Source organism: Leucopleurus acutus, assembly GCF_964270905.1.
Source record: "Leucopleurus acutus genome assembly, chromosome: Y".
Taxonomy (NCBI): Eukaryota; Metazoa; Chordata; class Mammalia; order Artiodactyla; family Delphinidae; genus Leucopleurus; species Leucopleurus acutus.
This window is the reverse complement of record NC_139164.1, coordinates 14,807,598-14,824,033: the sequence shown is the minus strand read 5'-3', so window position 1 is coordinate 14,824,033 and position 16,436 is coordinate 14,807,598. Positions and strand designations below refer to the sequence as shown.

Genomic DNA, 16,436 nt, shown 5'->3' with positions numbered 1-16,436 from the left:
GCAAAAACACGCTCCAGGAGACGGCTCTAGCCTTAACAATCACAGATATTCACACCCTATGTGGTGAGAAATCAGACCGAGGAATACATTTCACCTAGTGAAAAATGGACTTTTTTTTTTTTTTTTTGCAGTACGCGGGCCTCTCACTGTTGTGGCCTCTCCCATTGCGGAGCCCAGGCTCCGGACGAGCAGGCTCAGCGGCCATGGCTCACGGGCCCAGCCGCTCCGCGGCATGTGGGATCTTCCCGGACCGGGGCACGAACCCCCGCATCGGCAGGTGGACTCTCAACCACTGCGCCACCAGGGAAGCCCGAAAAATGGACTTTTTTGAGACTAAAAATAACGTCTCACCCTTGATAACAGTAATTCTTTGAATCAAAGTATAAATCTTAGAAATGTCTGAAAAGCTAGACGGCCATGTTTCCCCCCAAATTAGGAGAGAAGAAATCAAACATGGCGCCCAGCCAATTCTGCCTGCCCACCTCCATCAACTCAAGTAGAGAATTTATTTTTGGAAGTAATGGAGAGCACTGAGAACATATGAGATTTCAAGATCCCGGTCTACTTCTGAGATTTGAAGGAATTAATTTTCAACTCCACTGAGAAAGAGCTTTAGCAAATGCCAAAGTGCATTCCAAATGTCTTCAGCTGCATTAAGTCAATAGGGCAAGAGAGCGGGAGAGGGAAGAGGAGAATAAAGGGATCACATCTATCTTCCAAGAACACTTCTAGCTTGAATGGTCCTCACATTGCCCCTAATGTGAATCGTTCCAACCTAACTCCCCCTCACCTGGGCTTCTGATCTGTCGATGACCCACAGTCATTGTGGTAACCACTGAATTCGGTTAGAAATTAACCCTTTTCCCCAGCTAAGATGTGTATGTGGATCTGAAGCTTGGAGTGCCATGAAGGCAAGCAACAGGTCTGTGCTTCACTGCTACATCCCCTGGGCCTGGGATATTCCCATCACAGAAGGCCCACAAACATCCTCTGTAACGTGCTCCTAAGATGCACTGGAAGATGGTAACTTAATCCACAATGAGACAGCACTTCACACCTGTTAGGAGGGCTATAATCCAAACCAGATAACAACTGGGGTCGGTGAGGATGTGGGGAAACTGGAACCCACATACACTGCTGCTGGAGTCTCAAGTGGTGCAGCCACTCTGGAAGAGAGTCTGGCAGCTCCTCAAAAGGTTAAATATAGAGTTGCCATGTGACCCAGAAATTCCCCTCCTAGGTATCTACCCAAAAGAAATGAAAACATACGTCCACACAAAAACCTGCAGACAAACGTTCAAAGCAAAATCATTCATAATAGCACAAAAGTGGAAGCAACCCATGTTCCTCAGCTGATGAGTGGAGAAATGAAATGTGCTCTATCCAGACAATGGAATGTTATTTGGCCATGAAAAGGAGTAAAGTACCAATCTATGCTACAACACAAACGAACCTGGAAGACATTACGCTAAGTGAATGAAGCCAGACACAAAAGTCCACTGATTGATTGTATGATTCCATTTACATGAAATGTCCAGAACAGGGAAATCTGCAGAGACAAGAAAGTGGATTCGTGGTTGCCTAGGGCTGGCGGACGTGGGGAAATGGGGAGTGACTGCCGATCCAAAAAGGATTCTTTGGGGGCGATGACAATGTTCTAGACATTCACAGAAAGACAGACAAGATGTAAAGGCAGAGGCCTATGTACCAGATGAAGGAACAAAATAAAACCCTAGAAAAACAACTAAATGAAGTGGAGATAGGCAACCTTCCAGAAAAAATAATTCAGAATAATGATAGTGAAGATGATCCAGGACCCTGGAAAAAGAATGGAGGCAAAGATCGAGAAGATGCAAGAAATGTTTAAAAAAGACCTAGAAGAATTAAAGAACAAACAAACAGAGATGAACAACACAATAACTAAAATGAAAAATACACTACAGGGAATCAATAGCAGAATAACTGAAGCAGAAGAATGGATAAGTGACCTGGAAGACAGGAATGGTGGAAGTCATTGCTGCAGAACAGAATAAAGAAAACAGAATGAAAAGAAATGAAGACAGCCTAAGAGACCTCTGGGACAACATTAAACACAACAACATTAGCATTATAGGGGTCCCAGAAGTAGAAGAGAGAGAGAAAGGACCAGAGAAAATATTTGAATAGATTATGTTGAAACTTCCCTAACATGGTAAAGGAAATAGCCACCCAAGTCCAGGAAGCGCAGTGAGTCCCATTCAGGGTAAACCCAAGGAGAAACACACCAAGACACAGCGTAATCAAATTGGAAAAATTAAAGACAAAGAAAAATTATTGAAAGCAGTAAGGGAAAAAGGAAAAATAACATACAAGGGAACTCCCATAAGGTGAACAGCTGATTTCTCAGCAGAAACTCTACAAGTCAGAAGGGAGTGGCATGATACACTTAAAGTGATGAAAAGGAAGAACCTACAACCAAGATTACTCTACCCTGCAAGGATCTCATTCAGATTCGATGGAGAAATCAAAAGCTTTATAGGCAAGCAAAAGCTAAGAGAATTCAGCACCACCAAACCAGCTGTACAACAAATGCTAAAGGAACTCCTCTAAGTGGGAAACACAAGAGAAGAAAAGGACCTACAAAAACAAACCCAAAACAATTAAGAAAATGGTCATAGGAACATACGTATCAATAACTACCTTAAACGTGAATGGATTAAATGCTCCAACCACAAGACACAGGCTTGCTGAACGGATACAAAAACAAGACCCATCTATATGCTGTCTACAAGAGACCCACTTCAGACCTAGGGACACATACAGACTGAAAGTGAGGGAATGGAAAAAGATATTCCATGCCAATGGAAATCAAAAGAAAGCTGGAGTAGGAATACTCATATCAGATAAAATAGACTTTAAAATAAAGAATGTTACAAGAGACAAGGAAGGCCACTACATAATGATCAAGCGATCAATCCAAGAAGAAGATATAACAATTATAAATATATATGCACCCAACATAGGAGTACCTCAATACATAAGGCAACTGCTAACAGCTATATAAAAGCAAATCGACAGTAACACAATAATAGTGGGAGACTTTAACATCTCACTTACACCAATGGACAGATCATCCAAAAAGAAAATAAATAAGGAAAGAGAAGCTTTAAATGGCACAATAGACCAGATAGATTTAATTGATATTTATAGGACATTCCATCCCAAAACAGCAGATTACACTTTCTTCTCAAGTGTGCATGAAACATTCTCCAGAATAGATCACATCTTGGGTCACAAATCAAGCCTCAGTAAATTTAAGAAAACTGAAATCATATCAAGCATCTTCTCTGACCACAAGGCTATGATTTAGAAATGAATTACAGGGGAAAAAAAGTAAAAAACACAAATACATGGATGCTAAACAAGACGTTACTAAATAACCAAGAGATCACTGAAGAAATCAAAGAGGAAATCAAAAAATACCTAGAGACAAATGACAATGAAAACACGATGATCCAAAACCTATGGGATGCAGCAAAAGCAGTTCTAAGAGGGAAGTTTATAGCTATACAAGCCTACCTCAAGAAACAAGAAACATCTCAAATAAACAATCTAATGTTAAACCTAAGGGAACTAGAGAAAGAAGAACAAACAAAACCCAGAGTTAGCAGAAGGAAAGAAATCATAAAGATCAGAGCAGAAATCAATGAAATAGAAACAAAGAATACAATACCAAAGGTCAATAAAACTAAAAGCTGGTTCTTTGAGAAGACAAACAAAATTGCTAAACCATTAGCCAGACTCATCAAGAAAGAGGGAGAGGACTCAAATCAATAAATTTAGAAATGAAAAAGGAGAAGTTATAACTGACACTGCAGAAATACAAAGCATCCTAAGAGACTACTAAAAGCAACTCTATGCCAATAAAATGGAAAACCTGAAAGAAATGGACAAATTCTTACAAAGGTATAAACTTCCAAGACTGAACCAGGAAGAAATAGAAAATATGAACATACCAATCACAAGTAATGACATTGAAACTGTGATTAAAAACCTTCCAACAAACAAAAGTCCAGGACCAGATGGCTTCACAGGTGAATTCTGTCAAACATTTAGGGAAGAGCCATCCTTCTCAAACTCTTCCAAAAAATTGCAGAGGAAGGAACACTCCCAAACTCATTCTATGAGGCCACCATCACCCTGATACCAAACGCAGACAAAGATACTACAAAAAAAGAAAATTAGAGGCCAATATCACTGATGAATATAGATGCAAAAATCCTCAACAAAATACTAGCAAATAGAATCTTACAACACATTAAATGGATCATACACCATGATCAAGTGGGAGTTATCCCAGGGATGCAAGGATTCTTCGACATACGCAAATCAATCAATGTGATTCACTGTATTAACAAATTGAAGAATAAAAACCATATGATCATCTCAATAGATGCAGAAAAAGCTTTTGACAAAATTCAACGCCCATGTACGATAAAACTCTCCAGAAAGTGGGCATAGAGGGAACCTACCTCAACATAATAAAGCCCATATATGACAAACCCACAGCAAACATCATTCTCAATGGTGAAACACTGAAAGCATTTCCTCTAAGATCAGGAACAAGACAAGAATGTACATTCTCACCACTCTTATTCAACATAGTTTTGGAAGTCCTAGCCATGGCAATCAGAGAAGAAAAAGAAACAAAAGGAATACAAATCGGAAAAGAAGATGTAAAACTGTCACCAGAAAACTACTAGAGCTAATCAATGAATTTGGTAAAGTTGCAAGATACAAAATGAATGCACAGAAATCTCTTGCATTCCTATACACGAATGATGAAAAAATCTGAAAGAGAAATTTAAGGAAACACTCCCATTTACCACTGCAACAAAAGGAATAAAATACCTAGGAATAAACCTACCTAGGGAGACAAAAGACCTGTATGAAGAAAACTATAAGACACTGATGAAAGAAACTAAAGATGATACCAACAGATGGAGAGATATATCATGTTCTTGGATTGGAAGAATCAATTTTGTGAAAATGACCATACTACCCAAAGCCATCTACAGATTCAATGCAATCCCTATCAAATTACCAATGGCATTTTTTACGGAACTAGAACAAATCATCTTAAAATTTGTATGGAGACACAAAAGACCCCGAATAGCCAAAGCAGTCTTGACAGAAAAAAACGGAGCTGGAGGAATCAGACTCCCTGACTTCAGACTACACTAAAAAACTACAGTAATCAAGACAATATGGTACTGGCACAAAAACAGAAACACAGATCAATGGAACAAGATAGAAAGCCCGGAGATAAACCTACCTATGGTCAACTAATCTACGACAAAGGAGGCAAAGATATACAATGGAGAATAGACAGTCTCTTCAATAAGTGGTGCTGGGAAAACTGGACAGCTACATGTAAAAGAATGAAATTAGAACATTCCCTAACACCATACATAAAAATAAACTCAAAATAGATTCGAGACCTAAATGTTAAGACTGGACACTATAAAACTCTTAGAGGAAAACAAAGGAAGAACACTCTTTGACATAAATCACAGCAAGATCTTTTTTGATCCACCTCCTAGAGTAATGCAACTTAAAAGCTTTTGCACAGCAAATGAAACCATAAACAAGACGAAAAGACAACCCTCAGAATGGGAGAAAATATTTGCAAATGAATCAATGGACAAAGGATTAATCTCCAAAATATATAAACAGCTCATGCAGCTCAATATTAAAGAAACAAACAACCCAATCCAAAAATGGGCGGAAGACCTAAATAGACATTTCTCCAAAGAAGACATACAGATGGCCAAGAGGCACATGAAAAGCTGATCAACATAACTAATTATTAGAGAAATGCAAATCAAAACTACAATGAGGTATCACCTCACACGAGTTAGAATGGGCATCATCAGAAAATCTACAAACAACAAATGCTGGAGACGGTGTGGAGAAAAGGGAACCCTCTTGCACTGTTGGTGGGAATGTAAATTGATACAGCCACTATGGAGAACAGTATGGAGGTTCCTTAAAAAACTAAAAATAGAATTACCATATGATCCAGCAAACCCACTACTGGGCATATACCCAGAGAAAGCCATAATTCAAAAAGACACATGCATCCCAGTATTCACTGCAGCACTATTTACAACAGCCAGGTCATGGAAGCAACCTAAATGCCCACTGACAGACAAATGGATAAAGAAGATGGATAAAGAATGGATAAAGAATACAATGAAATATTTCTCAGCCATAAAAATGGATAAAGAATACAATGGAATATTACTCAGCCATAAAAAGGAACGAAATTGAGTCATGTTTAGATGTGGATGATGTGGATGGATCTAGAGACTGTCATACAGAGTGAAGTAAGTCAGAAAGAGAAAAACAAATATCGTATATTAACGCATGTATGTGGAACCTAGAAAAATGGTACAGATGAACCGGTTTGCAGGGCAGAATTTGAGACACAGATGTAGAGAACAAACGTAAGGACACCAAGGGGGGAAAACCGCGGTGGGGTGGGGATGGTGGTGTGCTGTACTGGGCGACTGGGATTGACATGCATACACTGATGTGTATAAAACTGATGACTCATAAGAACGTGTTATATAAAAAAAAAAAAAAAGAAACTAATACTAAACTTTCTTTGGGTTATTTGTATGGAAATATGTTAATATAAATGTTTCAGACATTACATGAAATTCTAAAAATCTTATATGCCCTGGTATAATGTTATAAGTCATAATTCTAGTTATTACTTTAAAACGTATATCTCAGAAATAACTAAATTTCTTTGTCAACTGCATTATTATGAACTTTCATCAAATCTTTAACCATGGCCATTTTTAAGTCTTTTGTCATTTACAGACAGTTCTGGGTGTACTCTGATGCTTTTGCAAAAATGTTCCTATAAAAGGGTTTCATCTTCAAGGAATTCATGGAAAAGGCTCTGACAAGTACAGGTTTCTGGTAATTGACTATACTGCTGAACTGAATGAATAAGCATTTTCAGAACTCTAATGGAAAACTGATGAATTCATAAAAGTGCTAACAAAAGACCAAGATGAAAAAAATAATAACATGGGACTGAGTGAACTGATGAGGATAATTATAATTTTTGCGACTTTCTGTTTGAATAAAAAAACATGTTAAAAAAAACAGTTCTAAAATTAGATCGAGGTGATGGTGGCACAATTCTGTGAATATCCTAAAAGCCATCGCATTGTACCCGTTAATGGGTACGCCCCACGGAATATGGATCATGTCTTACTAAATCTGTTATTAAAAAACTTTTCTTCTCAATCAGAAGGGAAAAAAATCAACCCTATTTCTTCAGCATGATCAAGAAATCTCTCTCAGTAAGAAAAATAAAGCCAAACAAAAGGCTTTAAAGAAAATACATACATAGTGCACATGAAATAGTGGAAAAGGATTTTCCAAGTGAAGTTTGAACCCTAGAGCTAGAAAAAGCCAAGTGGCACTCGTAGTAGCCACAACGACGGTCAGGACAGACACTGCAAGGTGAGAGCTCGGACGTCCCCCCACACCAGCCACGGGGCTCCCAGCCAGGACCCGCCCCTGCACCCACCTCCAAGTGTTTCACCAGCAGCTCCGACCACTTCTGCCACAGGGGACACCTGTCCCTGTCCTCAAACGTGGTCTCATTGGAAGTCCAGCAGCACTGCTCATGGCTGTACCAGAAGGCGGACAGGCAGATGCCCTCCTTCAGGTCTGTCATCCAGTCGACGGCGAGATCGATGACCCCGGCCAGGGTGCCTGGAAGAAGCAGCGAGAGCCACTCAGAGGGACGGCAGGCATGGGCCAGGGCAGCACGTGCGCCCAGAGGGCCAGGCGGAGATGCCCGTGCCCCGGGCTGCCACGCACCCAGGAAGCCTCTTTCTTCGGTCTTGAGGTCACCTGAGCGAGTGGCAGGGCACCAGGTGTGGCAAAAGTGGTGCCCAGCCCAGTGAGACACAAAGGCCAATGATACGCTGTCCTCGGGGGTCTTCGATAGGGTGGGAGGGAGAGACCCGCAGCGCTGACCCCCACCGCAAGCCCCTTGGGCCGAGCAGCTTTCAGAACCAGCCCTCCGAATCTTAGAAACAGGGTACCTACACCCTATAAATCATGTAACCCCCTCAGCGGCTTCTGGGGCAGGATGCTGGCATCACACACATGAATATCCTCCAGGAAACCTGACAATTCAGACAAAATGGAGACAAAACCATTTATAACTGCCTTGTCATTGAAATAAAGTTTTCCCATCAAATGGAATCCAGCTTGAAAAATCTTACTTGTTAGAACTTTCTGGATTTTTAAAAAATTATGGATAAAGGACTGAGGAGCTACATAAGTAAATACTTTAAAGGCCGATAGGAGTGGGATAAAATCGAGTGTGCAGTGGGTCAGAGGCGGCCATTTTAGGTCTCTTTCTAGAATAACCCATTCCAGTCTTTCACGAAGGCAGGGAATACTTTTGCGCTACCAAACTTTTCACACTTTTACTAGATCCTTATTACAACATCAATTCCCCGAAGGCAGCCATATGCCAGCCTCAGGCGACCTGGCCTTGCCACTCTCCTGGTTCCATCAGCAGTCGCCCACTGTTCTAGCCAGAACATCCGAATCCTCAGCAGCGCACAGGCTCTGACCACCATTCCCACATTTCTCTCCAGGCTCCTCTCTCTCCATCACGAATCCCACGCACAGTGTTCCTTGGCACACCAGGCCCTCCTCTCTGCACCGCCTCAGATAGCACTGTCCTCCCCCAACCCGGCAAGCTCCTATTTATCTTCCAGATGCTGGCATTTATATCACCTCCTTCAGGAAGCCTCCCCTGATTTCCTAAGTCTGGGCTAAGTGTACTTCCCAGGCACTCCCCATCACCATACCTATCACATCCTGATATGATCAGTATTTATATATATGTGTATACACACACACACACACACACACACACACACACATACATACATATAGTGGGCGAGGGCGACGAGGCTCAGAGAGGGAGACGTGCTTTTAGAAAAGGTGGTCAGAGAACACCTCAAGCAGATGACGACATTGGAACAAAAACTGCCCTGTGTGGGACAACAGCGACACCCAGTGGTGGCTCCTGGTTAACGCCCTGCAGAGAAGCCGCAGCTTGGGCCTCTCCGTCTTGGGCGTCGGAATATAATGCCGGGCTGCCTGCCACTACGGAGGTGACAAGCCAGACAGTGGGACCCCTGGGGCTCGCCACTGGGGAACAGGAAGGTGAATGGGGCAGTTTTCTGGCTTTTCCTTCATCCAGATCAAAAGAACACTTTCGCCACCTTCACTGCCAAGATCATCTCTTTCTTGCCTCCCTCCTATACTCATTTGCTGATGTGACCATGGGATCGCCCTTCTCCAGCAGTCCTCACCCCTGGCTGCATATCAGAATCACAGGGGAAAGGGGGCTTTACTCAATGATAGGGTGTCATCTCCAGGGAGCTACTATTTAATTGAAGCCTGGGCAGCAGAATTTTTTTTAATTCCCCAGGTGATTCTTCCTGAAAGAACTGATGGAAATCGGATTAACAGTGAAGCCCGATGGTCGGTATCTGACTTGCTAAAGATAGCCCGACAGGGCTCTGAGATCAGTTGATAAATCTATGCTGTGTGACTCCAGCAGGACGCCAAGACATCTACTCTGATTCCTTCATTTCCCGTATTCATCCCTCCTTCCCAGGAGCCAAGAATAACACAGGGTACAGTTTTATAAATCTATTCTAAAGAAAGACATCGAAGTTCGCAGCAAACTACCCTCCCCGCCCTCCCCCCACCCCACCTACCTTTAAAGGACTTCATAGAGCCAAACAAATGGGTGGCAAAACACCATATGTCCATGAACTCAAATTCCCTCCCAGCACTGCTCCCAATATATACCGGGAGTGCCACTGGGAGGAGAAGGACAGGATGGGCGGAATGGGTGGGTAGCTGCTGTGGCCGCAAGGAGAGGACTGCCCCTTCAGCACTCTCCTGGGCCCTTTAGGACATGCCAGGCAGAGGGAGCCCCTCCCCAGCAACCAGGCCCCTCCTACCACTGTAGATGTAACGAGTGACAGGGCAGCCAGAAATCAAAGTCCTCTAATCACAAAATTTTACCCTATGCCCCGCAGGTGCTCTGCGAGTATGTACTATATTCAACCTGTATCACACAGCCATTCTCTGATCAGTCCTATAAGCAGAACTAGTGTGTTACTACAGGCAGGGGGAGTTTCTTAAGGGAATCTCTTCAGCATGATCAAATTTTTTTCTCCTTAGACAGCCTCCTAAAAGCAAGTAAGTTTCAGGAAACAATTTCCATGGAGGGCTGTGCATTTTCTATGAAAAGGGGAGGTGTCCCCTCCAGATACTCATTCATTCATTCTGGAAACAGCTACTGCTCACAAACATGGTGCTGGGATTATAAAAATGAAGGACACGGAGTCCCTGAGGGTCAGAACAACCCATGGGCTGGAGGCACCCCCCCGCCCCGGGCCTACCTCAGACCCTGTGGTGTCTCGCGTTACCGTGAGCGTCTCTCGATGTTTACAATTCATCTCAGGGCCTGCCGGTGTTAGTAAACGCCAGTCTCATATGTTTTATTTTTAGAGACCAACATGTTCCCGTCCTTTCTCGCCTTCTACGTGGCCAAGTACTATAGAAGGTGTGTTTTCAATAAAAGCCAGCATGGCGGTAAACCTTTGTACAGTGTGGAAAGGGCCAACCCGCCTTCTCGGTACCGCGCTCCAATGACCGTACCTGGGCCTGTCCGTGCCTTGGGGTCTTTTTGCTTTACTGATGATAGATTTATGTTGCATGTATCGTCGTGTACTGTGCCCTTAGGTATTTCAAGTAACAGCCCCCTTGCCTGAAGTACAAGAGAAACACTCCACGCACCTGCCAGCAGGCCGATGAGCAGCATCACCGCCCATCCCGACCAGGCGTCCAGCAAGCTCTTGATGAACTCCCATATGGACTCCTTGCTTTTGCTGGTTATCTAGAAGCAGAAAGACATCGGAGCTGATGTGGACACACTTTCCAATTCAGGCTTCCTTCTCTGAAACTGTCTCCTCAGGAAACACGGTGATTGAGAAAACGAATATAATGAAGCAACTAGACTGCCGCTAACGTGACTCTTTCAGTTACCTAGCACAGTGGTTAAATGGGCTTTCTAGTTCACAGAGCTAGAAAGATGCCATGGTAGTCTCCAAAGAATCCAAAAAAGTTCACTTACTTAAAAAAACCTCACTAAGTGTGATGTGATCTTTGATTATTTCAAAGCCATTCTGAAGGAAGACATCACTTCGGTGTCACCGTTTTGAATACAAATCATTATTTTAGCCTAAATCGTAAGGTCTGTTCACAAAAGACCCTCTTCGACAAAGACTTCAATTCCTTCTTTCATTTTCCAAGCTACACGTTAACAACAAGAACGAACTTTCCTTCTCTTTCTTCATTTCTTCCTCCCTCCCTCCTCCCTCCCTCCCTCCCTCTCTCCCTCCTTCCTTCCTTCCTTCCTTCCTTCCTTTCCTTCCTTTCTTCATGGCTGCGTTGGGTCTTCGTTGCTGTGCGCGGGCTTTCTCTTAGTTGTGGCGAGCAGGGCCTACTCTTCGTTGAGGTGCATGGGCTTCTCATTGCAGTGGCTTCTCTTGTTGCGGACCACAGGCTCTAGGCGTGTGGGCTTCAGTAGTTGTGGCACATGGGCTCAGTAGCTGTGGCTCGTGGGCTCTAGAGCGCAGGCTCAGTAGCTGTGGCACGCGGGTTTAGTTGCTCCGCGGCATGTGGGATCTTCCCAGACAAGGGCTCAAACCCATGTCCCTTGCACTGGCAGGTGGATTCTTAACCACTGCACCACCAGGGAAGTCCCAAGAGCTTTCTTTTTTTAACTGAAGTATAATTGATTTACAATGTTAATTTCAGGTGTACAGCAAAGTGATTCAGTTATACCTATATATTCTTTTTCTGATTCTTTTCCATTATAGGTTATTACAAAATATTAAATATAGTTCCCTGTGCTATACAGTAGGACCTTATTGTTTATCCATTTTATATACGGTAGTGTGTATCTGTTCATCCGAACTCCTAATTTATCCCTCCCCCACCCTCTTTCCCCTTTGGTAACCATAAGTTGGTTTTCTATGTCTGTGAGTCTGTTTCTGTTTTGTAAATAAGTTCACTTGTGCCAGCTTTTTAGATTCCACATATAAGCAACATCATATGATATTTGTTTTTCTCTGACTTACTTCACTCAGTATGATAATCTCTAGGTCCATCCATGTTGCTGCAAGTGGCATTATTTCATTCTTTTTCATGGCTGAGTAATATTCCATTGTATACATGTACCACACCTTCTTTATCCATTCCTCTGTCAGTGGACATTTAGGTTGCTTCCATGTCGTGGCTATTGTCAATAGTGCTGTTAGCTTTGTGCAGTGGCAGTATCATAGCCAATGAGGTTTATCCGAGGCGTGATTACTGCTAATTGTAAATAGCGCTGCTATGAACATTGGAGTGCATGTATATTTTCAAGTTAGAGTTTTCTCTGGATACATGCCCAGGAGTGGGATTGCCGGATCACGTGATAACTCTAATTTCAGTTTTTTAAGGAACCTCCATACTGGTCTCCATACTGGCTGTATCAACTTACATTCCCACCAACAGTGTAGGAGGGTCCCCTTTTCTCCACACCTGCTCCAGCACTGTTGTTTGTAGATTTTTTGATGATGGCCATTCTGACCAGTGTGCGGTGATACCTCACTGTAGTTTTGATTAACAGCAAGAAGGCTGAATGAGCCAGCCTGGATCACGCTTTCCAGGCAGATGGTTACATCTAAACACATTGTAAGAGCACCCGTTTGCCTCCCTGTGTTAACAGAAACCTACATTCCTGAGATCATCATTCCCCTCATAACCCTTTCGAGCAAGGGCTTGCAAACATTTTCTGTAAAGAGACAGAAGGTAAATATTTTCAGTTCGGCAGGTCAGATGGTCTCCGTGGCAACTACTGGACTCTGCTGTTGTAGCACAGGAGCAGCCATATAGAGCATGCGCACGTGCGGGCGAGGCTGCGAGCCAAGGAACCGGCGCTGAGCGGACACGCGCTGCGCTGGATTTGCTCGCCCTCGGTCGCCGACGGCCCCCTCACGGCTGCTTCGTCTCCGACTTGACCCCTCCGTGGAGGGGGCCCCGTCCTCGCCACTCTCTCCCGCCTTTCACTTGTGGCCACTCTGCTGGCTGCCCTCCTTCACCTCTATCTGCTTCCGCTAAGCATCCGTCACTGAGCCCCAGCCTGCCCCCCAGAACCCACTAACTCTGGCACTGCTCTGGGGCCCAACTGCTCCTGACCTCTCTCTCCAGACCCAGGCCACCTGGGCCGCTTCTAAAGCTTCAGCACCCAGTCGCATGCCAAGGACCCCTCACGCTCCACCAACAGCCCTGACCCTGCCCTTGAACGGCACAGGCTTCTCTCGCCTGCCTACCCGCTCCAGCCACAGGCTGGACAAACAGTTCAAACTCATAGCGCCTGAAACCGAACTCAGCGGCCTCCCCCTGAAATCTGCCGCGTCCCCTTTCCCTCCTCTCGTCATCCAAGGCATCACCCTCTTCTGACCACAGCCAGGGTGTCATCCTGGCCCCACTGCCCACCTCCATCCTGGCAATGGCTCCTGTGAAGGATCTGGACCCCAAGCCTCTCTCCATCGGCACTTCACTGCCCTCTGTCAGATCTTCTTCCTCTTTCTCCTGAGCTCATTTCCAAGCTTCCTGTTTCTCCCCTGGCAGTGCATCTCTCTTGTATCCTGTGGCCATGAAAACGAAATCCAGGGCTTTCCCGGTGGCACAGCGGTTGCGAATCCACCTTCCATTGCAGGAGACACGGGTTCGAGCCCCGGTCCAGGAAGATCCCACATGCTGCAGAGCAGCTAAGCCCGTGCACCCCACCTACTGAGTCTGCACTCTAGAGCCCACGAGCCACAACTACTGAGCCCACGCACCGCAACTACTGAAGCCCGTGCGCCTACAGCCCATGTTCCACAAGAGAAGCCACCTCAATGAGAAGCCAGCGCACCACAACAAAGAGGAACCCCCGCTCGCCACAACTAGAGAAAGCCCACGTGCAGCAATGAAGACCCAACACAGCCAAAAATAAACAAACAAATAAATAAATAAGTAAACAGGAAATCCAGGGACTTCCCTGGTGGTCCTGTGGTGGAGAGTCCACCTTACAATGCAGGGGCCGCAGGTTCGATCCCTGGTCAGGAAACTAAGATCCCAAATGCTGTGGGGCAACTAAGCCCACGCACCACAACTACTGAGCTGGCGCACCTCAACTAGAGAGCCCACGTGCCATAAACTACAGAGCCCATGTGCTCTGCAGCCCGTGCGCCACAACTACAGACCACAATTACAGAGCCCACGCACCCTGGAGCCTGTGAGCCACAAGTAGAGAGAGAAAACCCACCCACCACAACTAGAGAGAAGCCCACGCGCCACAACGAAAAGATCCCGCACGTCTCAACGAAGATCCCGTGTGCTGCTGCTAAGACCCGCCGCAGCCAAAAATAAATAAAATTTTAAAATAATAAAATAAATCTTAAAAAAAAAAAAAGGAAATCTAAACTCCTCTTCATGGTCTACTCAGTGGTTCCCAATGTGGCCCCATCGCCCACGTGGCCGGACTCATCTCTAGTCCTCCCCTTCCGTGAATCTGCCACCAAACCTTAGAGCTCCTTGAACTGCCTAAATGTGCCACGGTATTTCATGCCTCTGTGACCTAAAAAAGCCACTCCTGATGAGAATCCTTTCCCCTTCCTCTGCCTGGCAAATTCTTAGTCATCCTTCAAGACCCAACTGAGATCGCACCCTCTCTAAAAACTCCCTCCCTAAACATCCCTCCTAAATGACCCCACAGCACTTGATACATAACTTTACTGCAGCCCATAAAAATATATATTGACTGCCTACTAGAGGCCAGGCACTGTAATATGTGCTTTCATACACATAGAGCCCCATTTAATCTTCTGGTATAATTAACTCCATCCTTACAGATGAGAAGATGGGGTCCAGAAATGGCACCCCAGAAGTCAGCCAGCCTAAAGATGTCAAAGTCAGGATGTACCCAATCTGTCTGGTTCCAGAGCCCCACTCCTTGCCCTCCACACCACACCTCTGTATGACATAGCCTTCCACCCAAAGCACCTGGTATTAGAATTACCTGTCCACATCTCTGCCTCTCCCACTAGCCCTTCTCTTCTCTAGAACCTAGCTCAGCACACGACACATGAACCCAAGCTCTTAGCTCAGTGACTGTCCGATAGAAGCATGGCCCAGCCCTCCGAAGGGATTCCCCTCACAGTGTCCTTATGAACAGCATGTACCTTTCTGTGTCTGTCGGGTGTCCCGTGACTTCTCCCTCAGCCAGTCGATGGTGTGGAAGTCCTCATACGTCCCCACATCAGGGAACGGCTCGTCAAGGAAATCCATCAGGTTTCCAGAGCCACTCATCGCTCCTGCATTGACCATGCTACTTACACCTGGGAGAGAAAACCTGTCGTTAAAAACGTGAGCAGAACATCTGCACGGACCTGGCAGAACAATCCACGTGTGCTATTTTTTTGCACAGGAAAGACATTTCAGCATAGGCACCTCTGCTGTGATGAAAGATACATATAGTCTGTCTTAGTGAGCACAGGCTGCTGTAACAAAAATACCACAGACTGGGTGGCTCATCAACAACACACATTTATTTCTCACAGTTCCGGAGGCTGTGAAGTCCAAGATCAAGGCACTTACTTAGAGATTCAGTGTCTGGTGAGAGCCCACTTCCTGTTCACAGATGGCCATCTACTCACTGTGTCCTCATCTGGTGGAGCTCTCTGGGGTCTCTTTTATAAGGTCACTAATCCCATCCATGAGGACTCAGCTTTCATGACCTCATCACCTCCCAAAGGCTCCTCCTCCCAACACCATCACATTGGGGATTAGGTTTCAACATATGAATTTTGGGGAGACACAAACGTTAATTTTTTTTTAAATCTTTATGTTATATTGGAGTATAGTTGATTAACAATGTTGTGATAGTTTCAGGTGTACAGCAAAATGATTCAGTTATACATATACATGTATCTTTTTCCAATTCTTTTCCCATTTAGGTTGTTACAGGATATTGAACAGAGTTCCCTGTGCTACACAGTAGGTCCTTGTTGGTTACCTATTTTATATACAGCAGGTGTACATGTCAATCCCCAACTCCCTAACTATCCCTTTCCTCCACCCTTCCCCTCAGTAACCGTAAGTTCATTCTCTAAGTCTGTGAGTCTGTTTCTGACAAATGTTACTTTCTTATTATTTGTGGTAGTTTTGTGCTATAAAGTCACCATGGCCACCGAATTAGTGAGTACTAAATCACCATCCCCAAGAGAAGTTACAGG

At 44.5% G+C, this 16,436-nt stretch overlaps 1 protein-coding gene across 1 annotated transcript in view; it reads right to left on the bottom strand.

Annotated features, from left to right (window-relative positions):
• LOC309978880 (H(+)/Cl(-) exchange transporter 4-like) overlaps positions 1 to 16,436 on the bottom strand; it is a gene marked incomplete at its 3' end in the record, with an annotated part of 71,029 nt that overhangs the window by 18,245 nt on the left and 36,348 nt on the right. Inside the window, 4 exon segments of the mRNA XM_082865540.1 lie at positions 7,592 to 7,779; positions 10,906 to 11,005; positions 15,384 to 15,398; positions 15,400 to 15,539. Of these exon segments, the coding sequence (XP_082721666.1) occupies positions 7,592 to 7,779; positions 10,906 to 11,005; positions 15,384 to 15,398; positions 15,400 to 15,528 (432 nt within the window). The 5' untranslated portion in view covers positions 15,529 to 15,539.